This window comes from Gymnogyps californianus, chromosome 3 (genome assembly GCF_018139145.2).
Source record: "Gymnogyps californianus isolate 813 chromosome 3, ASM1813914v2, whole genome shotgun sequence".
Lineage (NCBI taxonomy): Eukaryota > Metazoa > Chordata > Aves > Accipitriformes > Cathartidae > Gymnogyps > Gymnogyps californianus.
In genome coordinates, this window is record NC_059473.1 from 46,900,851 (window position 1) to 46,925,427 (window position 24,577).

Genomic DNA, 24,577 nt, shown 5'->3' on the forward strand with positions numbered 1-24,577 from the left:
GACAATAACAGAGATTTTCAATAGAAATGTAGAAAGTGTCCTGCTGAGAAGAATCAGGTGAGCCTGGCTTACCTGCTCTGTAAAGGCCTTCACTGGCATTAACTCATTAACTCACAAATATAGGACAGCCAAATTTCGGGTTTGTCCTCACAGTACCAAGAACATACTGATTCACATGGGTCACGGGCAAACTTGGACAGCAAAGCCCGGGGGCCTGTCTGTGAATAATGCCTACAACATCAGGTTTGTATCTCAGGGATGTGACTTGCGAGCTCTTTGGGGGATGCTGTTGCTGAGCAATCAACAGGATTCTGCCTGCTGAGTGCTGCTCTGAACCTCAGCAACTACGACTGAAGTCACCAATAAATAAATTGATCGCTATCCTTCGGCAGGCAGCCGCAGCGTGTTTTCTACTCTGCCTTTACAAGTCTTCACTCAGTCATGAGACCTGCTGACTCCACATGCCAAGACAGTGCCCAGATGCTGTGGATTTGCCTTTATTAGAGAGGACTTCTAAAAGTTAAGACAGAGCTTAAACAAGACTGAAGCAAACTATGTGTAGGCCAGATCCTAAATATAGTTGGAATACCACCCCTTAATTGGCTGTCAAGTCTCTCCAAACCAAATTCTTCTTCAAACGCGTTTTTAGTTGTTGGTAGACATTCAGCCCAAGTATAAACCAAATTGAGTTGTTTTTCAAAACACATTTCTGCAAGAAGTGGATGTGGGCACGCAGAGGAAAAACTACCCTTGTAGCTGCACATTTGATTCTCTTACACTTTGAGAACTTGCTGCATCAGACAAAAGGCAGAAAGTGAGACTGCCCAGCGGCCTCTGCTAGCATCTGCCTTTTTGTGACGTGCTTTTAAAACCCATACGTAATCATCAACTGATAGGAAAACTGCCTGAAAGTTTGTCACTGCCAGTTGTGGTCATTTGCACTACGTGCAGTGAGCCAGCCGATGGGAAGTGGTGAATGAATTCCTTGTTTTGCTTTGCTTGCGTGCGTGGCTTTTGCTTTACCTATTAAACTGTCTTTATCTCAACCCACGAGGTTTTGCACTTTTACCCTTCCAATTCTCTCCCCCATCCTGCTTGGGGGAAGTGAGCGAGCGGCTGCATGGTGTTTAGTTGCCAGCTGGGGTTAAAGCATGACATACAGTTTTCAAATTGCTCCTGCAATATTGATCCAGATACTGCTTCGGATTACCTGAAGATACTGGGGGTGTGTGGTATGTGTGTACTTCACTGTAATAGACTTAAACCTAATACAAATAGATTTTAGTCTTTATAAAAAGTCCCAAATCTCATCCTGTCCCCAGCTGTCAGATAAAAATGATAAAGACACTTCCCCAAACAGCCTCACTTAAAAGCTTGAAAAACGGCTGCAGTGTATTGATTTTTTTTGGTTTTCCCCTGATCTGAGAAATTCAGTTTCTAAATTCTAGACCAGATCATTCTTGGCTGCCTCTCAGGCAGATTCAAGATGCCCCAAACAACTCCAATGGCACTGAGGAAAGCAGAGTATAAAGGACAATACGCAAAGCAGCACAAAAGCCTGAAATGTTCTATTTAAAGTGACTTTATTAAAACATTGTTAATATAAAATGTGACCAAGTACATTTTTTTTGTAAGAATGTTTAATAAAAACATATTAAAGAAAGAAGGAGCATCAGCTCTTGTCAAAGCACAGGAAAAACCTACCAGGATAAGTAAAAAGTTCTGCAGCATGTTCTACCAGCTGGTCCCAATGTGTATTAGGGTTGAGTTAGCCGATGGAAGAGACAGGCAGCCCAGGTTCTTCCCTAAGAAGCTTTAAGGTATTTAGCAGAGGTTTAAAATAACACTCCTCAACAGTAGGAGACTTTGCTTTCAGATCTCCCCATATCAAAGTAAGATTATAGAATGTGCATCTTCATGTTGGATTTATAACTTTTCAGCAGCTGAATGTACAGAAAATCAGATTCACTGGTAACTGTAAACCCCAGGGTTAACATTTGTCAGCTTTGAAAAAAAGGTGCAAGTCAATACTAATTATACACCTAAAGAATTTGTGCTAAAGTCGTTCTAAGCTATATTAATGCTGGATGCTTGTAGCAAATGCTAAAAAAGGCCAGCTAAGAAAAAAACCAGCAGTTAAGTCCAGGCTGGTAGAAACAAGTATTTTCTGAACTGCTGAATGCAGAGACAATATCCACGAATTACAGGAGTTTGTACATCTCAGGAAGCATCTAAAGCAGCTTTCAGAAGTCTATAAATAAGGCTACACAATGACTTATACTCTGTGGCAATCTTCCCCTTTAGCTAAGAAACCTTTTAAGAAAACACTAGAAAAACTGGAGGTTTTGGGCTTGGTGGTTCTTTTTTTTGGCGGGGGAGAGGGGGAAGGGGGTAGCTTACAACATTTTCCTTGATGAAAAGGTAAGTATTAATGCTCCGTCAGCATCCTCCGCTTGTTCAGAGCAAGCAGCACACCAATTAGAGGCAAGGATTCTTCCAGGACATCTCAAACTCTTCCTGTAACAGGCGGAAGAAAATCCTGCAGCATCCAATTCTGCACATTTAACTGCCCCTGGCACTGAACCAACTGTCAAGTGCTAATCCATGAGAAGCCTAGCACAATTATGGTCTAGGAGATGGTGACCTTCTTATAGCCTTGGCGGGGACCCATTAGACGCATTAGAGCCCTGTGTTTTGCCTTCTACCCCAAACAAATGCTATGGGACTATTGCTGAGGTAAAGGGAAAGGTCAGACCTTTGGCATTGGAGCAGACCAGTCACTGGCTGTACGTAGGGGGAATTAAGGCTTCAAGGTGAGGTAAACACAGTGAGAGTCAGTGTGTAAATCATGCTGCATTTCAGAGACGACAGATTCAAACGACAGCTAGTCTTGTTCTCTACATTTTAAACACCAAAGATCATTCGAAAGCAGAACTGGAGGCAAGTCTGCTGAGGGCCACCTTGAGATGCCTCTTTGCACCTTGGGAACAAAATGTAACCCAGATGTTGAACGCTGAAGAGAATGTACCCACAAGGAGGAAAAAGCACCAAAGTTGATGAGTCCTTGAGACGATAAGCTGCTTAAAAAACAAAGAAGCCTTATACTGCTATGACCTCCCATAAACATAGTGGTTTCCTGACACAAAGGTAATCTACACTCCAGCACCTCCCAGTGCTGTACTTCCAGCACTACTATTATGAAGAGTTATGCTCTAGTAAGGAGGCAGTGAAATCATTAGGCTTGTGTTCCCTGAAGACAGTTTCTCCCATTCATTAGGTGTTGTCCCATGCCCCTCCACCCACCCCCAAGTCTTTAAGCCAAAGACCAGAAACACCTGTCATTTCCCCAGGTCATTTTTCTAACACTCTTATGCTATTTTAGCAGATTTGTAGGGTACAAACACAGTGCTTCTTTGGATCCATCATTTTGGCAATGCCTTTGCCCTCTTCAAAAGAAAAGTGTTTTCAAATAAGTGGTACAAAAGTTACTTTCAAACTAAATGAAATGCAGAAGTCAATGCAATTCTTCCGTATGCATATTTTTCATACTGTTTTTGCTAGTTATCTGAAGTATGGAATTATTTGCTTATTTGGAACCATTGCATGTGCAACGCTATTTCTTACAAGCCATGCTAGCAAGGTTTCGATTGAAAATAGCGATCTGGTCCTGTAGGTTCCATTTCTAGGATATGGAGACTCTCATCTGTTTTTCTTTAACATGTGCATGGTAACTTCTCCCATCCTCTCAATACAGTAGCTACTAAAAATTTTAACAGATACTAAAAAAATATCCAAATGAAACCACACTTCTATCACTGTTTAAAAAACAAAAACGCATATGGTATTACAAAAGTTTATATAAAGGCAACATTTAAGACTTTGAAAGTTACTTCTAGAAAAAGACACAAATGCTAGTAAATTAACATACAAGGAGATATTCCACTCCTTCCCCAAAATTGGTTTGATCTATTTTGAAGTATCTTTTACCAGTTGTCTAGAAAATCAAAGCCAGTCTTCAAGATAACATTGCTTGTACTAGTCTGCAAGGAAAAAAAAGAAATAAGATGTGGTTGTTAATTATGGTATTACAAACTCAGTACTTGACTGCCTGTCTACAAAAGAAAGTTTAAAATGTTGTCTGCCTATATTTCAAGTTCTTCACCTTGCTCTAGGATACCTATGAATCTACACCAGAAAATGCTAGACATGGAAAAATACTCACAATGACCAAAAAGGCAATTCCAGATAAAAATAAAATCCTTATAGTGGTCTGCAGGCAAAATGTTATTTTTTTCCCCATGGAAAAATTCATAAAGATCAATTTTTAGACTAGAGTGGGAATTGCAGAGAATGAAACAAACACAGAATGTAAGCATCACTAATTCAATGGATTGCCTGTCGCAATGATAGCCAGTTGTTTCCAGAAAACTACACAGTTTAAACTTTGTTGACAAGTTATTTACTAGGCTATCAGGAACATGCTCACTCCTGCAGTGCTGCACTTTTAGCCATGACATTTAAGGTGATTTTAGTGTTCAGGAAGACTATTCAAGGGACACAGCTGAGTCTCTGGATTCTCTTCCTACAGCATGGCTCTCTTCCCCAGAACAGGGAAGCTAATCCAGAAAAGAGGAAACGAAGAAAATTCTGTCATATTATCTTCTCTGCTACTCTGTTCACATTTTGACGTGGGAGGATTGTTTCTCCACAGAGAGAAAAATCAGGCTTTTCAAACTATTTCAGTTAGCTAGAAAACATTCACAAAGGAATTAAAACTGTAACAAACCATTAATTTGTAGGAAAATGTGATAAAGCCTTTAACTAAAATTAAAGGACTACAGCGGTCACAATTTGCAGCAAAACAGCTCAAGAAGCATTATGTCTTAGCTTCAGAAAAAAATAACTAAACATAGGGCTCCAAATACTGAAGTGGCTGAAGTATTGTTCTCTCCTAAGTGCTGCCACTTACTTCTCTTGCAAGTATTTACCTCATCCTGCATCTTTCTGATCTTACATCATCTTGTTCGGAATTTAAACAATCACTGTTGGAAAAATATGGTAGAGAAAAAGCTATGCGACATGCTTAAGGTGTACAGTAATATGTCAGGCTTATGCCAGAGTGATGCTACAGATTCCAAACAGAATGGCACAGCTCTGTTTGAAGAACCACTCCTCTACTTGACAGTTTTCAGGCTTCAGACCTCTTCCTTTTCTTTCCCTCACCATGTCATATCCTGTTGCTCCTTTTCTTTTCTCACAGATCAGCATCTGCTTTTTAAATAGCTTCAATTGGCTATTGAGCTGCTTACAGTTATTTTTTGTTGTTGGGTTGTTTGGGTTTTTTTATTAAAAAAAACATTGAGAAGGCTAATTCTGGAAGCTCATTCCATTTCCATTTTGGACTTTAAGAGAAAACACATTTGAAAGCAGCCCAGCTGCCTGGGACAAAGCACTGGGAAGTGGCTGTTGGGCTACCGCTTAAAACAGCTGAGAAACTAGTTTGCCATTCACCGCTATGCTGCGTGTACCAATAAAGTATCCTAGACTCTAGTTTATGTACTTTCCAAGTTAAAAAACTTCTTTTTTCCATTAAGTGTTTTGCTGTTTCAAGAAAAAAAAACCAACCGCTTGTACTTGATATAGCAAGCTCTTTACCCTATACTGTTAGGTAGCTTGCTGTCAGTTAGCCACCAGATGCCATGTCAGCGTTTCTGGTACTATATTTAAAAGATGCCTTTATCCTATGCACTTTACTACATTAAAAAATACTTGATTGAAACAAACAATAGCAGTTAACGTGTTGGTTAAATAGACTTCTTTAAATTTCCAGGATAAAAAGCCAGCAAGCTTAGCTATGGCTTAATGCTTTATGGAGTCCCTAATCTTCCAGAGTGGCCTAGTCAGATTTTACTGTGCTATACAGTTTTTAAATCTAAGGACAGTGGATATAGCAGTCCTTACCTGTCCAGGCATTTGTGGATCTGTAAGTATAATACCATCAGTATCTTCCTTGTTTGTCCTAGAAGATGCCAGGTCCTGTGGTGGGTCAGGAAGAAAGAAGTCATCTAGAGAACTAGCAGGGAGTTGAGTTGGTCGAGGTTTCTCCCATTCGAGAGATACAGAAGGTAGGCTTGGGGCGACAGACTTTTCTGGTTTAGTTACGCTGGGCTTCTCAGCTTTTGCCATCTCCTTTGGAGCAGACTCTTGTCTGTAAAAAGAGGGAAGGGGTTTCTCTCCTTTCTCCATGGACTTGATCTGGCTGGGAGTCAGGGACTGGAACTCAGACTTGTCTCCTTCAAACTTTGAGCGCTCTGCATTTATCTTCCAGAAAGAAGATTCTTCTTCCTTTCTGGACGCTATCAACCCATCAGAGCCAGGGGTCTTATTGGCCTGAGAAGATTTAGGGACTTGGACGCCAGGTGCTGCTTTAACGGGCTGCCTCTGTTCATTTTGCAACTGGGCACCACCTTGTTCTTGTATAGACAGAGATGCAATGCTGAACTCCATCTGACTCTGTTCAGGGTTAAAGAAAAACAGTATTTCAAAGCCCTTCACAAAGACACACTTTCGAACTTCTGATCTTGTTGCATATAGATAACACCTTTGCCCACAGCTAGACAACTCCCAGACAGTAGATACCACAGCAAAGCTAACTTATTTTCTCCATAAATGTCTATCTTCGTAGCTACCTAAAAATAATAATTTTTAGAAGTCTGAACTGCAAGCAAACGTAAGAGTCCTAGACCTGCTGCAGAGGAGTCAGAGAAAGCAATCGTATTCGAGTTACTCGGTGCCATCCAAGACAGCAGTGCATAGCATGCACAGCACTAAAACATTAGAATAGCGGCACTAAAACATTAGAACAGTTGTGGATGCATTTTGAAAGCCATAGATGTTTTACATGAAAATATAAAGCAAAAAAGCTTTACAGTGTAGTTTAAAAGGCAATCTTCCATTATAGTCTTTGAAATAGTTGGCAACATGTTACAACTCCATCTACTTCCAAGATAAAGGATTAGATGTAATGGGTATGCGCTGATAAGTGTTTTTTACAATTCTAATGCCCCTCTGAAGGAAGAGAAACAACTCCAGCAGGACCAGTTCTTCACTTATTCCAGAGTCCTGTTTTGTTTTTACTTGCAGTGCAGACAGCTGTACTCATTTCTGAGAGGTAACACTGGGTCAAAGAAGCAAGTGACCACAGTTAAAGCATGATACAGATCTTGCAAAAGCCACCCAAAAGCGAACAGTACTTCAAAATGTTCATTTTACTTACCACCACTTCAGTAATCTTGATCGTCACCTAGCTGGACACTCTTTAGGCTAATAAAAGTTAAGCCTTATTTCACTCTGAGGAACATGTAAGCGTTACTGTATTTAGGAGCACAGCACCATAGCAAGTGCTAGCAAAGAACAACCTAATGTCTAGACTTTTGTTTGTAAAATGGAACAAACAATACAAAAAAAAATTAAAAACTGCATTTACTGTTAGAGCTACACTGTTGTCATTATGGGCCTAATTAGTTTTGAAAAAATTCAGAGGACATTTCAAATGCTAGCTTTTTGCTACAAGCGGTTAATAGATACTTTTGAAGTTCATTACAGATTTGTGATATTTTCCCCATTCTACTTCATTACCTGGCCTTTCCTGAATAAAACTGCAATAGCATCTACGGGCCTGAGTCTAAAACAAGTCCTAGTTGCATATCATTTTCACTAGAAGTGTTTGATCTCGAGTCCTACATTATTGTGCATGTTAAGTTCAAAGGGACTCTAGATCTAGCAGGCCTCACACGCCTAGTATTTAATATTCAGAAACTTCTCATCAAAGTGCAAATGTTAACTCAGCAACTGATTATTTATAAAACAAATTTTTTTTAAACCGTCAGCAGCTGACTACACGTAATTTGATTCATGGACTAACATCTGACCTTTCTAAAGAATTAGATACATTAGATATTTTTCCAAGGTTACAGGCAAGGAAGCACCAAGTTCCATGTTTTCATTAAGAATATACTGTGTTATCAAAAGATACAGAACATAAACAAGCTGTAAGTAATTATAGCTCAGCTAGAATAAGGTGAGTGCAAGGATACATGCAAGTCTTATCAAACAGCTCAACACCCCACCCTGCCTGCAAAAAACTAAGAGGAAAAACCTTAGTGCTTCAATTTTTTTTTTTTTTAAAACAAAAGTCATGACGTAAAGAGCAGGAGATTTTTCCTTAGATAAATTCTGCATAAACAAACTATGGACGCAATGGTGTTGAGGATTATTTACAGTGACTGCCATTCCTCATATTAAAATATAGGGATTTATTTCCCTAAGCTCATTTGGCAATACTACCAAATAGAGATTTACCACCCTGAAGTTAAGATGCTTTAAGACTTCGGAACTGATAAAATCCCAACTTAAAAAACCCCACAACACAATGTAAAATAGACCTGTACTTCCCCAATATCCAAGGGGGAAAAAAAATACAAATAAAAAAAAAATTTCCATCTTGGAAGACTTAAGTGCCTTGTCATGTAGGAATTAAAACAGTGCTACTTTCTATCCTTCAACAGTCTTCCTTCTTCTGAGTAGCCTGTCCCAAGGCTCACGCTAGAGATGACAGTAGCTAAAGGCCACCACAGCAGCAGTCAGTTTCAGTAAAATGATTCCTTCACCCCCCAGCCCAAGAGAGAGGGAAGGTCAGTGCCCAGAGGGCAGAGGGGCCATCACAGCCCCAGATCCACCAGAATAGCGTTGGAAACACAATCCAGGAAAAACACTGATGGAAGGGAAGCAGGGGTCTGTTAGAACAAAAATTAGAAAAAGGAAAACTAACAAGATGGCTTTGCCTTTCAACGGCAGCAAGACAGACAAGCAAAGCCAGTCCTCCTAGGAAGTTCTTATGCTGTGGAGCAAAAGCCACTGCCTGTGGTCATGTTTTATGTTCTTTCGTATGGGTCCAAATACCAATTCAGAGGTCTGGTTTGGAAGCGGCAGACTGCTTCTAGTGTAGAGAAGAGCGTTACACTGCAGCACAACTTCAGGCAGTTGTACCCTTTCCAACCCACTCGTGGATCCATGTTCTGGAGAGGATGCCTTCTTTGTCCTTTTAGAACAGAGACCATGGGGTAAACCTTTCCATTTCAGAAGACAAGACCACCCAACATCTAAGATTGCATATTTGTATCACGGTATGCTTTGGAGATCAAACAGTTCATAACCTGACATGGAATAATCTGAATAAAAATACTTCTTCAGGAGTTTCCTTTCTCCCCCAGGGAAGGCGAAGAAGACAAGACTACCCCGACAGGTTCTGAAAGCACTGCGTCTCAGCATGATGTATGTACAGCCCCAAGAGGTCAGATGTATAATTCTGCTTCTAGCATTTAGCTCAAGAAGCCAAGAACTTCTGTGGACCAGTCACAAGTTATTCTATTTTCCTTGAAATATATAATGCTTCTATTTGACTTTCAAGGTTACTTAAGACATCTGAACACCTAAGAAATGTAGTTGATGAAAGAAAATTATTAATCTGCAATATCTTTCAAATCACTAAATTGGCAATAAAATACTATAAACACCCTCCCTCCCACCAAATAAACCAACAGAGCAGCAGTATAAGTAGGGAGATAATTTCACGTAGAGATGGAGAAGATCCATGTGCAAAACACCCCATGCTGACATCTAAGTCATGAGTAGCACTGTACATTCTAATGAGTCACTAGACACTAGAAGCGTGAGTTTAATCAGTGTTCTGCTCTCAATTTCTTACATCAGATTGCAAATTGGCAATTGATTGGGTCAGCAGGAGAGGGAAGGAAACGACATTTAAAAGACAGTTATCCCCCCAAAAACATTTCCTTTTCTTTAGATTTGCCAGCCATGAGAATATCTTGATGCATCTCTCTCCTGGCCCCAATCAAACTTACGGTAGCAGCCAGTCCGTAAAGGGCCGTACCGCACGTTCGCTTTCCTCGGGCTGAGGCAGAGCTGCTGTGAGCTGCAGCTGAGCATTTAGCAGCAGAACTGCACTTGGGGCACTCTACCAGCTGGCACCTTGGGGAAGCAAACACTGAACATTGCGGTAAGATTTGATGGTCAAAAGTGAATTGTCATTTAGGCACAGTTTGGGATTCTAGAGATAGGGTTTGAGTCCCCAGCTGCTTTCATAGATTTTGTGTGACTTTGAATGAGCTGCAGTTTCTGTACTTTAATTCCCCATCTAAGGAATAAAATAATAATACTTTATTTTTCCTACCATTTGTCCAAATTGTATTTCTGGGAACTGTTCAGCCCAAAAAGTCTCAAGAGTTTACAGACAGGCTAGTACAGTCCCAACTGCAATTTCTAGAAGTTATCAGAATTCAAATAAAAGCTATTAACAGCAGTAGCGTTTTCAAGATATTGCAAGAGCAAGTCATTCTCAACACATTAAGAGAGAGACAGTGAAAGCACGCACAAAGTAGTATTTTGAGGCAGAGCAAACCTAGAACTCTGTATTCTTTTCAGTCTTATCCCTCTGGTCCCAAACCACTGCAAGGGTTAAAATAAAGGATGCCTAGGTCTTGGATCATCTTTCTGTCTAATAAATATAAGTAATATTAAAAATTGCAGGTTTTAGGAAGTTACGTGTCCATCTTTCCTTAAAAAGACCATAGGAAGGTATTTAGGAATTTTATTTTTTTGATTAAAAAATTTAGACCTAACTTAAATCTCAAGGCAGGGATAATCCACCAAATCGTAATACTGGCTGTATATACTCATGGGAAACAACGTATCCTAAAAGAGAGGCACCACACACTAAGAATGTAATGATCTAATAATACTGTATAAAATCAGGTCTCAGTTCATAAGTCTATATTAAAAACAATATGACCACAAAGAACCCAGGACCTTTTTTTTTTTTAAGCATCTTATTCACTCATCAGGAATGTGTAGTATTTTACTAAACAGTCAAGCAAACACAGCCAAAACAAATTGTTTTGCTTGGCAGCCTGAAAAATCCAAATTGTTGAGACAAAGACTGCAGAAACACTGTCAAAAGCAACTTGTTTTAAGCACAGCCTGCTACGTGCAGAGGTAAGAAAGCCAAGTTTAAAATGATTTAGAAGATGTCTTTGCTTTGCTGAATGGACAAAACCAAAATAAATACAGGACCCAAAGTAGTTGCAGTTTTTGCTTTGTTTCCTGCACACACTGTGCAGGATCTTTTCAGAGTCAGAAAGAAATCCCTAGGTCAGCAGAGACCAATTGCAAGGGCAAAAATAGAGCAAAGCACTCAAAACCAATCTAAGTAATTTTAGTCTATACAGAAAGACAATGCCGAAGATACATAGTGTGGAGCTTCGGAGGGAATTTCATGATCTACTCTTTGGTGATATGAACAGCATTCTAGTCTGCCACTGTTACTGGCTAGCCTGAGCAAACTCGTACTGACAGTATCTGGTATGTGCATGGTTTTACGTTCAAAAACAACTATCTAAAGATTGATGCAGGTAATTGAATCCTTAGCCAAGAACATCTGGCCATGCAGATTAAATAAACCTTGAACACAGCTACTATTACCACAAGTTGGGGTTTTTTTTGCTCAGGAACTAATAGTCAACAGCAGTCTTACAGCACTGTGTTTTAAACATCTGTAGTCTAGATCAAAAAGGGAAGGGAAAACCCAAAACCTCAGGCATCACTCTTCTCTCCTTCCAAGGAAGCATTGCCATTTATGCCAGCTTGATAATCACACCAAAGCACAGTTTGTAACAAACGATTTTAATACAAGGCTGCTAAGGAAGGAGGGAAAAAAAATTCTTTTCTGCCACTTTCTTCCTATTAAAAAAAAAAAAAACCAAACACAAAACCAACTAGGACTTGTACAAAGAAGGATACTGAAGACTGTCTTTTAGTTTTAGATAAAGGAAACAGTTTGCAAAGCATGTTTTTTAAGTGCAACATTATTTTTTTCTTTCTAAGTCATCGCTGGATCACTTCTGTAGCAATATAATTAGGAAATTCAGACAGGGAGGCAGCAACCAGATTATTGAAGGGATTGAAGCTTGACACTTTCTCTTTTTTTTTTGTTTGTTTGTTTATTTTTAAACACACCTTGAAGGCATCTCTTTTCAACAAATATCTGAGGGCCTGTTGAAAGAAGAGAGTTGAAGGAAGAAAAAGCCAGGGGTTAAAAAGAAAAAAGTACAAAAAGGACTCTCTAAAGCTACCTTCGCAACTATTCTACCTGTATCAAGACCAACAAATTTTTAGATGTGCATGTGATGATTTTAAGCATTTGAAATAAAAACTATTTTAGTTAATAGCATGAATTAGAAATAGATTCCAACTTATTCCCATGCTGCTCTGTGCATTTAATGTGTTAGCTGAGGTGGCAGACTGAAATTATATTTTCTGCCCACTACTAAATTAATTTTCTTTTAAAAAAACCACACCAAAACCAGAAAGTTCTGAGTTCAGGAAGAGTTGCAGAGAAATTTTATTTCCAAACCCAGGCATGATTCTTGTTTTCCATTTATATCTTGGGGTCTGTGTTGAGTTTCACCGAATTTTTACTTCAAACAAACCAAGAAACCTCAAAGGCTAAACTCAGCCAAAATGTTAGCTTTCATCTCACTTAAACCTGAAGACATAAATAGAATGCCCTAAATTCATAAACCTGGCTTTAGCTCCAGTTAAAAAATGTAACCCACATTTCAAGACGTGTTATGTTCATGAGGACTCCACCCATGAACCAAATCACTCCCTCCAATTCAATCTCTAGTTTTAAAATGTCAGTTTATTTGCAGTGCCACCAGAACTCATTGCTTCCCAAGTAGTTTTCCTTCTGAGAAGTGCTACAGTTTTCTACTAAAAAAAATAGTATTTTAAATGCTGTCTAACAGCTAACTCAGCAATTTACATTGTATTTCTGCTTTTTTTGCCTTGTTTGAGGGTTTAAAAATAAAGAGGTAAGACAAGAACTTTAAATACACGTCAAACAGCTAAAAATGGTGGAGATATTCATGCAAGTGTTTGCTGTGATATGAACGACTTAAGCCATATCTCACATTTGTGTTTAAAATGAGAACACAGAAAGGTTTTTTTTTGACAGAATTGAAGTTATCAAGCCCTTCAGCAATGTTCTGCGCAAAATGACAGCAATTTAGTGCACTGTTCTCTGGATAAGTTTGACAGCCATGGAATCAGGGAATCCATTGCACTAGCTACCGTGAGAAAAATTTGTCCATACCTAATCAATTGGAATCACCATTGGCATCACTGTAATAGCTGAGAGAGGCTCCAGCTTGCAGAAAACATGCCCTCCCCTCTTCTCACTACCCTCTCAGTTTTCCTGAAGTTAGTTACAAATACTGATTTTGCTGCTTTATTTTTCTTAGTCTTAATGTTAAAAAAACCCCCAAACTATTGGTTTTACTGATTTACATCTCTGCTTGCTCCTTCTCTGCAAAAGCAGAAAGTGAACACCACATTCCCTTCCTTAGGTAAGCCAGAGCACATTCATGCAAAGCTGCAAAAGAACAAAGGAATTTCATCATCAGGGCACTTAACACGCAAAAAACCAAACCAAACCAAACCAAACACTCTGTATTAAAGGGAGATCAGGGAGAAGAATACTATGGAAAGAATAACCCATCATGGGGTAGAGCTCATGGAATGGAAAGAGCCTAACAGCCTGAAATAACAGTGGGAACAAATCTGGTTCACAAGACACCGAATGTGCATTATAACACGTCAACCTTATTAAACAGCTCATTCAGGTTTCTTCACTGTTTCCCCACGCTGGACCGATTAGGCAAGGATACTTTTTCCTCAGCCGGTACCTCATGGAGAAATTGCCTTCCAATATTATCTTATTAAAGTACTGGTTAGGGAAGAGATCAAAGAGTAAGCATGAAGCAAGACCTTCCACCTTTAGAAATGGAAGACTCAGCAGCTGAAGGATTTGGCTGAAAGACTGACACAATATAAGGCACTGGGGAAAAACCAAAAGGAAGAACCCACACAAACCAACCAACCCACACCCCATAAAACCAGACAAAATGGATTCTCTAGAGTTTTGCTAAAGGAAAAGGTCATGCAACTTTTCAGCCTACAGCTGAGGCACAGCTTTTATCTCTGGTCAGCAAGGAGGGAGGGGAGAAAGAGGGAAGCACAGCTTGATTAGCTGAGACAATTATTTCTAAAGCAACCTCCTCCCCACCTCACTTTTCTTCAGCAGTCACACGAGTGTTCCCATATCATTCTGTGATCCTCCATTCATTACAGAAGAGCATCTATCCATTGCGGTCCCTCATTTTGAGACACCAGGAGGATAGTAAAAATAATCTTAATCAGCAAGGGATAAACCACAGGCTGGGTTGAAAAACACTTCACTAGACATACAAGCATTTAAAAGAAAAGACAACTATCAATTAAAGAGAAAATCCATTTGAGTGAGATGCATCTCATCATGGATGACTAGTCAGTGCATTACACGAAGCACTATCTCCAGGAAGTTCAAGTATTCAGAACTTACAAAATCCTATCAAGACAGAGCTTAGAAATACAATTATAGCTGCCATGTTCCCAAAATTGAGCTTTAGGGTTTGCATCAAAAAGTAGGGGAGAGGCAACACCGCTGTCTCCAACATATGATTTATTGTCAATGAGGTCCACGCTCTTCTCACTACTTTTCTTTTCTTGGCAGCTTCACCCAAGTACATCCATGCTAAAAGCCTCTTTAGTATTATACGAAAAGCTGGTGGCTGCTTCTTCTAAGGGTCCTGAAAGATAGAAAGGCTTGCCTGAGCTACCAGGCTTCCACTGCAGGAAAACCTCCACTGACTCCTGAACCACCACAGCTTATAAGGGAGTTTTAAGGCAAGTGAAGACTGGCAATGGTTTCTCTTAAACTGCAGCACTGTAGGTTGCAGGGACCCAGGAGTCACATCAAGTTATAGGTTAATCAGCATCTGCAAAGCACAGATGGGGTGCTAGCTACACGCAGTGACCTTGAGCGGGGAAGGCTGACAAGTCGTCTAGGGTCAACCGAATTAATTTAGCATTCACTGGCATTTCCAAATAATTACTCTGCATTAGGCTAAGATTATATTCATAAGCTCCTACATGATAATCTACATAGTTCAAGGGCAAAAAATGGAAGAAACAGGGGAGAAGCAGCTTCCTCTGGCAGATAAAGCCAGAAAACACAAAGTCTGAAATGTGTGATTAAATTAACATGCCCACCATACCCGGTTGAGAAAGGCAATGAGCTAGCTGTGTTTTTGCTCCCAGATTTTCTTCAACAAGAAGAACTAAACTTGATTTCCCACTACAAATATGGCACAACTGTATTTCCTCACACTGCAGACTCAGAAAAATGGAGAACTCTGGCTCTGTGTTAGCCTTATGAGAATCCCATCGTAAGTAATGCTTTAACAAAATACCAGAGGTAAAGTGGGAGGGGGTGAAGGGGCAGAACCAAACCCAAAACCAACCCACCACAGAAAAATACATTATTTTTTGAAGGAGCTTCCTTTTGGAGAGGAAATAACACAATGCTTCTAGCATAGCCCCAGGCTAACAAGTTTCATTACATTTTAGTACATAACGAAAAGATGAAGCATCAGACAGGCTTTAAGAAAGAATCCACTGAAGTTACTAGGTATCTGTACCTTTCTCACCCCATTTCCTAGCTACTGTACTCCTGACTTCAAAAGTGAAATGCAGTTACGTCTATACAATATCTGAGACACTGGTCTTGCTAAACATGGAAAGTTGTTTAAAAAGTTTGCTAAACATGGGGAGTTGTTAAAAAATTTACAATTAAAAAAATCAAATAATTTGTAATGAATCAGTTTTACACCTGCACTTGAAGCCAGAACATTCATTAAGTACATTTTGTGTTTCTGTTGATGTAAATTAAAGCACACCAGTCCCATTTCATTTGCATGACGGTCACTTTACACAGCTCTCATAGAATAAAGGTGACATTAGTCTATCAAGTCACAAAATGAAGACAATATAAATGCACAACAAACAGTATAAAATGACAAGCCAACATTAAAAATAAAATTGCTGCATATTTACCTTCGTTTCCCAGGAGAACGGAGCTGAGTGTTCATCTTGCCAAGTTATGTCCTGAAATAAAATTCAAGAATGACTAAAAATCAGATGAGCAGCTTTACCTGCTCAGGAGCACCATACAGATGACATTACATTGCACTGATGGAAGCAAAACAACCACTACCACAGAACTTGCTAAAAAGTGAGAGCACTACTTACATTTTAAGACTGACTGAAAGCAAGTTCTCTGAGGGGAAGATTATCAATTAGTATACTAATCTAAGCTACAAAATATATGAAGGTTTAACCTGGTCTAAACCTCTTTAAACGGTTTCTCTACAAATAGCTTTAAAACATATTGTATTTCCAGTTTTCTACCAGGCATTTTCTTTGGTAGCCACTGGCAACACACAGGGACCGAAATAACAAGAGGAGCAGGGGCCTTAGGGAAATAAAGTCCCATTTCCTCCCCTCCACAGACTGAAGAGCACGTGTGCAACCAGGCAGTCACGTGGCAGCAAAACAGCTGTGCGTCCATCAGGCCAAGCCACAGCTGGATCCAGCCCTGACAAGACACATCATTACGTCACTTCAGTGACGATCAGTCTGAGATAAGTATTCAGTGCTGTTGAAAGAACCACAGGAAGTCCAGAGTAAAATCCCAATCTGAAATAGCTTCTTTTAAGAAGCTATTTTTCTGAAAATAATCCCAATTTGAGAAATTTAAATAATCTCTTCATACACGGCATGCCCTCCAGAAATACATGCGACCCACAGAGAAAAAAGGAGTGATAAATAAATAACTAAATAAATAAACGTTGTTCACATTTGTTCAAGACTTGCAACAAAATGATCACACTTCTATTCCTAGTCGTGGCTGAGACTCATTTGTACATTGGATGTTCACGCTGGTAGAGGTAATGAGTTGCGCCCTCCGTACTGAGTATACCACAGCTTGGCCACCCCAGTACATCAGGGGAGGAAGAGGAGTTGGAACACTGGATGGAAGGAGAAAGGCCAGGAGTAACCATGCACAGGGAAGGAGAGGACAGGACAAGACCTGGAGTGCTTGTTTCACACTCCTGCTGTTTAAAGAAGAACAGGACTAGACCATGTTTTAAGCTAACACGGGAACCCCACATCTTACCATAACTGCCCTTTTCTTCTTATTTCTGACCTCTGCCTTTATAGAAACACATTTCTCAGACATCTGATAGCATTCTCCTGATCTGCCATCTCTTATTTCACCCTAGGTAGATTTTGCTGGCCAAGGGCTATGAAATCACAATTAGAAGTGTCTGAAACCATCTCCTGAACATGACAATGTGTCATTCTCCAACTATTACTCATCTGTGAAACACAGGGTTTCCAGCAACAAAGTATTTGTGGTATATATGAGGGTGATCCCAGGCTCTTGAAAAGAACTGGGCTGATAGAGACCATCTGAAGCACGCATGACAGGAATCATGGTCCAGGAGGGAAGAGAGATGGGAGAGCCCAGGCACTGGATTGAGTCTCACACACAATGTATGACCGTAACCCTTCTGTCCACATGGGGTCTGGACAAATCAGTACTCGACTTCAACCACAGCAGTAAAGGACAGAAATGAAGTCCAGCAAACAGTGTGACACTCCTGCATGCTGTCACAGCACCTTAAAGCTCCAGACATGTAGGCATAGCTGTCAGTGGGTTTTACCTAAGGTTTGGCACCGGTTGTTAAAAAGTTCTTGTCAGAGACAAAATCTAAGCCTTTCATAGATTATTTCAAAAGATGGAAGTAGTAGACACTTGTTAGGCAGAAGTAGTTCCCTGAAAGAAAAGGACCATAGATTTTTCTTCTTAAAAGGATGGCTCATTGTATCTCGGGCTGCACAGCCCAGCACACCTTGGAGCCAGTAAGTCTGAGGAGCTTTGCCCACATTCAAGAGATCTTCCATAGGATCCAGCAAAGGATAAAATAGGATAACACATGGTTTCAGGATACAAAGCTTCAAGGAGCTGATGTCTGTGGTTACTTGAAGTGTACTTGAAGCTAGGATGAAGGAGACAGTTGTCAGGTTCTGTCCATTGTCAGGGAAGGGAAGGAAGTTTGTGGCCTCCACCTCTTGTGCCCTCACACAGAGGACATGCAGAGGACAAAGTGAGAAGCAGGAGAACACAGTTCAACAACTTCTTGTCTGATGCACCTGATTCATATTTATCACCAACAAAATTTGAGAAATAACTTTGCTTTCCGTAGAACAAACAAGTTCTCACACACTTGAAGAAAATGGGAGCAGAAGTATCAACTATTTCAATATTCACAAAAGTAAATTATGAGTGGAAATTCTAGAGAAAAAGGCTTCAAGGCTATTTATCATCAACACAGATTAGAAGAGATCCATATCTGATCAGCTTTTGTTTTCAGCACACAACAAAGCCTTCTTCCAGAAACAAGGCAAATAAATAAACTTTTGTTCATCAGCATTAAAGAACCTATTTGTAAGAAACGGGACCTCATACAACATATTTCATAGCTAAAAAAAGAAAAAAGAAAAGAGAAAGAGAGAGGCAAAAATCTGGTCATACACTTGACTTCAACAACCAGCTGCAGAATATACAAAAAAGAATCATAAGCTACGTTTGCTATATGTAGGCAGCCTGTAGCAAAACAGCATCTGAATTTCAAAATGGAAGACACTGGCAGAAACGTGCCAGTGTATCTTGACATGAGCATTGCTCAGAGCAGCTGACAGTAAGCAGGCAGTCACAAACCCACCAACAAATGCATCTTAGAAGTGTTATCAGAACAGGACTTGCCGGTTATTGGGGTTTAACTGCACTCAAAAACTGCCCTGCATTTTTCATTTATTAAAAAGCACAAGTCTATAACAGGCCCAACATAAAAGTTATTGCTATATTGAATATTCGTTGCTTTAAAGCATTTTTAAGTAGGAGATGAAAGGGTCGATCCTCTGGCTTGGTACCAAAGCTCTTAAGGCTAAGCAAAACAAATACCATATCTGCCTTCAGGTAGATAAGTCAAGCTTCCCTATTAAAAGATGATGAATGAAGCTAACCGAACTCTCTTACCTGTCTTTCCTCCACATAAAATGCTTACCGCTTCCTAAAGCACATGGCATTTTCTTCAATGAAAAGTTTAGTTATTTCAAGTCCAACTCTTTGAGCTGCTGAGTACTGCTCAAATACTCAATATCCCTTTAAAAAAAAAGAACTAAAAAAAAAAAGAAAAATCAGACCTTAAATCCATGTGTGTGTCACACACTTGTGGATAAAGAGGAACAGTATTAAGAGAAGAGTGAGAACTTGTTGTAAACTGAATATCTAAACTATCTTTCACTGAACTAAACAGGGAGGATCCAGTGGCATCAACCAACATCAAATCAGATGCTTAACACAAGCTGACCACTACAGCGGTCAAAGGGTGGTAGCCTCTCACACACTGCTGTTTTTCCACCTATTCCCCTCATGATGGCTCATAATTTATGGCGTATTTCAAAAATAGCCCATTTATATTACATTTATATTCAGTCCCGGATTCTATTTCCAGATTTTCCCCTGCTCAGTTAACCTTATTTTCGACCACTACGAGCATTAGACATAAATGGAGAAATGCCAGCAATTGGAGGCTTGTTGGGAAAGAGGAAGCTCTGCTTGAAGGTTGCAGCCTCCCAAAGCCCTCAGCCAGAAGGCCTAGGCTGTCTAGACACAGAAAATGATGGTGAAGCAACAAATAGTCTCCTGGTGCTGGGCCCATGTGCAATGATAGCAAGTCAATCTTCAGCAAACAGGACAAAGCTTTTTTCATGGGGGTGTTAAATGACCCTATTAGCCTAGAAGAGATGAAAAATATATGCATGACCTAGACCACACAACTCTAGAAAACAGAACAAGATAGAGAGGCAAGAGATGTTGGGTTTCGCTAGGAGGAGATGTTGGAAAATAACAAGGCCTGCAACGCCATCAAGGTTATTGAACTGGTGTATTCTGGGGTCTGTTTCAACTAGGAAGTCTTAACTTGACACTGTGAGGCCGATGGTGGACACGTAATGGCTGGTGTTAGCACCTGCGTGCATCCTCACCATGACAGCACGGTGCACACAGGTAGATGCCAAGTGAACTGGGTGCCGCCCAACCCAACTCAACTCTGTGCCTCAGAGAGAAACGCTGTTTGGGGAATCAGGGAGCCCGATTCCTGTACTTCCACTTCTTCCATCAAGCTTTTTGAGACTTTTTAAAATGCCTTCAGTTCTTTGACAGCAAGATGGGAGATTAAAAAAGCAGCTCTGGTGTCCTGGCACCGATCCTCTTTAGGAACTGCATTCACAATGCATGTACAGCGTCAGTTATTAACTCCATGACTGGCAATGCCGCAATGAGGATAAGATAATGGAAGAGAAGAAGCAGAGACACACAGCTGACTCTAGGCATTTGCTAAGAGTCACACATGGTGCTGCAGTGCTCTAGCACTACGAAATGACTGCATCATGGCTACAGGATGCCACGGTCCTGTTACTGCACATCTATTTTCTGTCACAGCCTTCCCACACAGCCAACACACTGAAAGGTGTTTTGAAAATGTAAGAGATGCTGATACTTTGAGAGGTTACAGTCCTGGGCTACCAGTTCAGGAGATGAGTTTGGTGTTAGAAAAGATATATGGGAAACAGTGGGGGTGAGAAAGAGGGAACCAACCGTCCAGAGATGGAAGACCACTACATATATCCTCTGGACCACCTTATCAAAGTGGTCACATGCATGAAAGTGGGACTGAAATGGTGAAAGTCCTGTATGGGTAAATCAGTACCTTCAGCATTCATCCTTGTTTTGCTTTCTCCCAAGTCCTCCAAAGAACACGAGATGAAAGAGATCAACTTTCCATGCTTAGGCAAGCACAGGTAGATCACTACAGATTTCAACATCAGTTAACAGGGAAGATGAGCTGCGGCTGGAAACATGAAGCTTTTGGAGCAAGGTGTCAGCAAGAACCATCATCAGACCAAAACACTGACACTGAAAGCGCTGCAACATCAACAAGTGATTCTGAGGTATGCAGACTACTCTGCGTTTCTTTGCCTCAGGATACCATACACCACCAGACAGGGACAGCAGCCAGGACCAGTCTAATTGCCCTGAGCGAGGGCTGGGTGACCATGGTATGTGCAGCAGTTACGCTTTACAAAGATGGCAGTAGTACGGCTCAGTAAGCTGTCAGACCAGAAGACAGCAAGATAATAAAGCTCTGTAGGCAAAGCATTTGCAAGCCTGGAAAGTTGAACCGAAATGGCAAGAGACGGGCCGCAGTGGCTCTGTAACAGCAGGACAAGGAGCCAGGGCAAATGCCCAAGAATCAGGTCGAATGCCAGCAAGGGAGCAGGAGGCGGGGAGAGGAAGCTATCAGATGAGGAGCCAGGAAAGGCTCCAAGGCTCAACAGTGCAGTTGGAAGAACTAAAATGGAAATGGAGGATGCCAAAATGAGTGGATTCTCTTTTTCTTCAGAAATACAATTTATATTAACTTCAGCTTGGAAGTCAAGGAGGAAGTCAGTTGAGGCAGATGCTTCCAAAATTAAACTCTTTGCATCAAGTATGTTGATGAACCATGCTTTCTTTGGTTAATGGCTACATAAACACCACCAACAACATTATTTGTATCACAGCTGTATTTCGGGGGAAGAGGGGAAAGAAAACAACTTGCCAAATTTCAGATGGACTCTCTAGACATTTTGTCAAGCGGGAAATTATTATTTCCATACAGCGCAGCACAACAACCTACAACAAGCTTGCTTTCCTCCCGGATCCACATAATTCAAAGCAGAAAGCATAGCAGAGCTGTCTGAGACTGGGAAAGCTGAACATACTTACTTTCCACAGTCATTAACCTAAATCCTTTCGCAACCAACTTCAGGTTTAGGTCTCCCTTCAAAGGCTGCTTGCACAACCAAATGTGCTGTCTTGCATCCTTCTATACCTCTTTTTCACCAGGAGTTATGGTCTGTTACTAGCAAATATTTACCCAGAATTTCTGGTATCACGGACTAAACAAAACTGAGCTTGACCATACGTTCTCTAACTCTAGATACGATGTGCGAGTGGCACATCGTCACACCTTCCTGACAGGTGAAACACAGGCAGCAGTCTTCTAGCACAAAGCTGGTTGGGAACCACGATGCCGAGTATCTATGTGCTTCAAACACTTCTTACAAATCCCACTGCAAGGGATATTGGTGAAGAGGCTAAAAGCAGCACTGTTCTCTTTAAACTGGATTGATGATTACAAATGCAGAAGCAGATTATTTTTTTCTGGTAGAAGCCACATAAGTTAATTAACAACAGGTCACTTTAAGATACTATATGAACATAGTGAAAGATACCGGCTCTGTAATCATACCAAGATGTAAAAGAAAACAAAACAAATGAAGTCTCATATGCAGAATAAGAGAGATACAGTATCTGAAGAGCACCGTCAGGGCTTTGCAAGCATTGTTAGACGTTCCTCTTCAATGGATCACACTCGGTAACATGACCCACTGCTCTGGAGCAGGTACCCTTATACCTATGGATTTCTAGAAGGGCCGCCATGCTTCACCATTAGATAGATGGCTCTCAAAAGCTTCAAAATCCATACTTTTTGCCATCTTATCTTTCCACACCCTTGTTTTTCCTGGCATGTGACATGGAACAGGCTGCATTTTTTTAAGGTGTCAAAAATACCAAGAGCTGGAATGTTTTCAGTGTTGTATTTTTAACTGTGTCTAAAATTAGACACAAAAAGGAAGAGATTTAATTCAGCATAAACATTCCCTACAGCCCATTTTCAGCACAGGACTATTTCCAGAGCTAGCCACAGCCATGCCCCGCTTTTGGAGGGAGCTGGTACCGGCCTCTTCTCTAAGTCTCCGCTTTGCGAAATCCACTTCAGAGTTACCTCTGCTTATCTCAGACGAACTCCGATTTGGTGCCTTTCCTGCTTTTACGGTCTGACCGAGTCCCCTCGCCTACAGTGTAACACCCCGCCCTCCTGCACAGTCACGGAGCGGGGAAAGAAATAAATCGCATCACCAGGGCAACTCCCCCGGCGGAGTGGCCAACGACGAGAAACGCCCGCTCCTCTCCACAGCCGAGCGCCGGCTCGGCGGCGGCACACGCGAGCAGGAGCAGCCGCGAAGCCGGGGCAAGGCTACGGCCACCCCACCCGCCCCGCCCGTGCGGCGGCGGCGACGGGCAGCGCCCCTCGCCCCCAGGCCCCGCCATGGCGGACCCCCCCCCCCCCGCTCCCTCAGGCGGCCCAGCCGCCGCGCCCAGGCAGTGCCGACGGCCCCCGCCCGGGCGCTGAGGCGAGAGGGGCGGGCCCCGCCGGCGCCCCGTTCCCCCCCCCCCCCGGCCCCGGCCGGTACCTCGTCGCCGAAGTGCACCACCTTCTGGCCCGTGTTGAGGCGGAGGCTGGGGTAGGAGGCGGGCGGCGCGGCGGGCCGGGCGGCGCCGCGGTGGGCGGCGTAGCGGGCCTGGACGTGCGGCTCCACCAGGCACTTGTCGATGATCTCGTCCTGCTGGCGGGGCGGCAGCCGCTCCCACTCGGGCCCGTAGCGCTCGCGGATCCGCTCCTTCTCCGCCATGATCTTGCGCGCCATGGGGCTCAGCGAGGAGAAGTAGCTGAACCGCTTGCGCTCCCGCTCGTCCAGCGGCCGGTTGCCGTTCATCACCGCCGTGCGGGAGGCGGCGATCGCCGCCGCCATGGAGGCCATGGCCACCCCGCCGCCGCCAGCCCCGCACGCACCGAGCCGGGCGCACTCGCACGGCGGGAATGGGAACCGCCTCCTCCGCCCTCCTCCTCCCTTCCCTGCTCCGCTCCGCTCCCCTCCTGCAAACGCCACCTCCCCTCGCTCCCTATAAAGGCCGGGCCGCCGCGCCGCACACCCCGCCTCCCGCACGCCCAGCGCCCGCAGCAGCCCCTGCCGGCCTCCCCCGCGGCGCCGGCCGCCCGCCCGGCGCTCTCGGGCGGGGGGAGGCCGCCTTTCTCCCTCTGCCTCGCAGCTGGCGAGGGACGGAGGCCGCCTCCCGAGCTCGCTTCGGTGTCGTTACGGTCGACAGCGTGGGGCTGACCGCGTCGGAGCCAGCCCCAGGCGTGCCGAGCCGGAGCCGCGTCCCAGGCTGCGGCCACGGCCGTGCCCGCCCGGGCCCCGCGGCCGTCAGTGCCCCTGCCCGTAGCGCTCCTCTCCCACAGCCCTTCCCCTCCCTTCCAGAGGAGGCAAGCGGCAGTATTCCCACGCTGCCGGGGCCAGGAGCACCAGGAAACGACTTGCCTCAGCTGGCAGAGCAGCGCCAGAACCAAGAACCCGCCTTTACCAACTCCTAAATAAGTCTTACTTGTTTCTTAACGCGATAAAAGGTCCGGCAGCTCCTGTCGGAAGAGCCATCATGCCTGGGATGGGCTATTTCATCCACCTCAACAGGTTCAGCAGCAAGTCGGTCTAAAGCCTCTATTATTTTGGTAAAATAAAGTTGCAGCCCGAGTGCAACAAGTCCATG

At 42.5% G+C, this 24,577-nt stretch overlaps 1 protein-coding gene across 1 annotated transcript; it reads right to left on the minus strand.

Annotated features, from left to right (window-relative positions):
* Positions 1-1,564: 1,564 nt before the first annotated feature.
* C3H1orf198 (chromosome 3 C1orf198 homolog) lies at positions 1,565-23,826 on the minus strand. The gene is made up of 4 exons (XM_050893609.1): positions 23,446-23,826; positions 16,072-16,122; positions 5,962-6,513; positions 1,565-4,040 (listed from the first exon to the last, which is right to left on the minus strand). Exons 1-4 carry the CDS (start codon positions 23,791-23,793, stop codon positions 3,984-3,986), a joined length of 1,008 nt encoding a protein of 335 aa, XP_050749566.1. The 5' UTR covers positions 23,794-23,826; the 3' UTR covers positions 1,565-3,983.
* Positions 23,827-24,577: the final 751 nt, after the last annotated feature.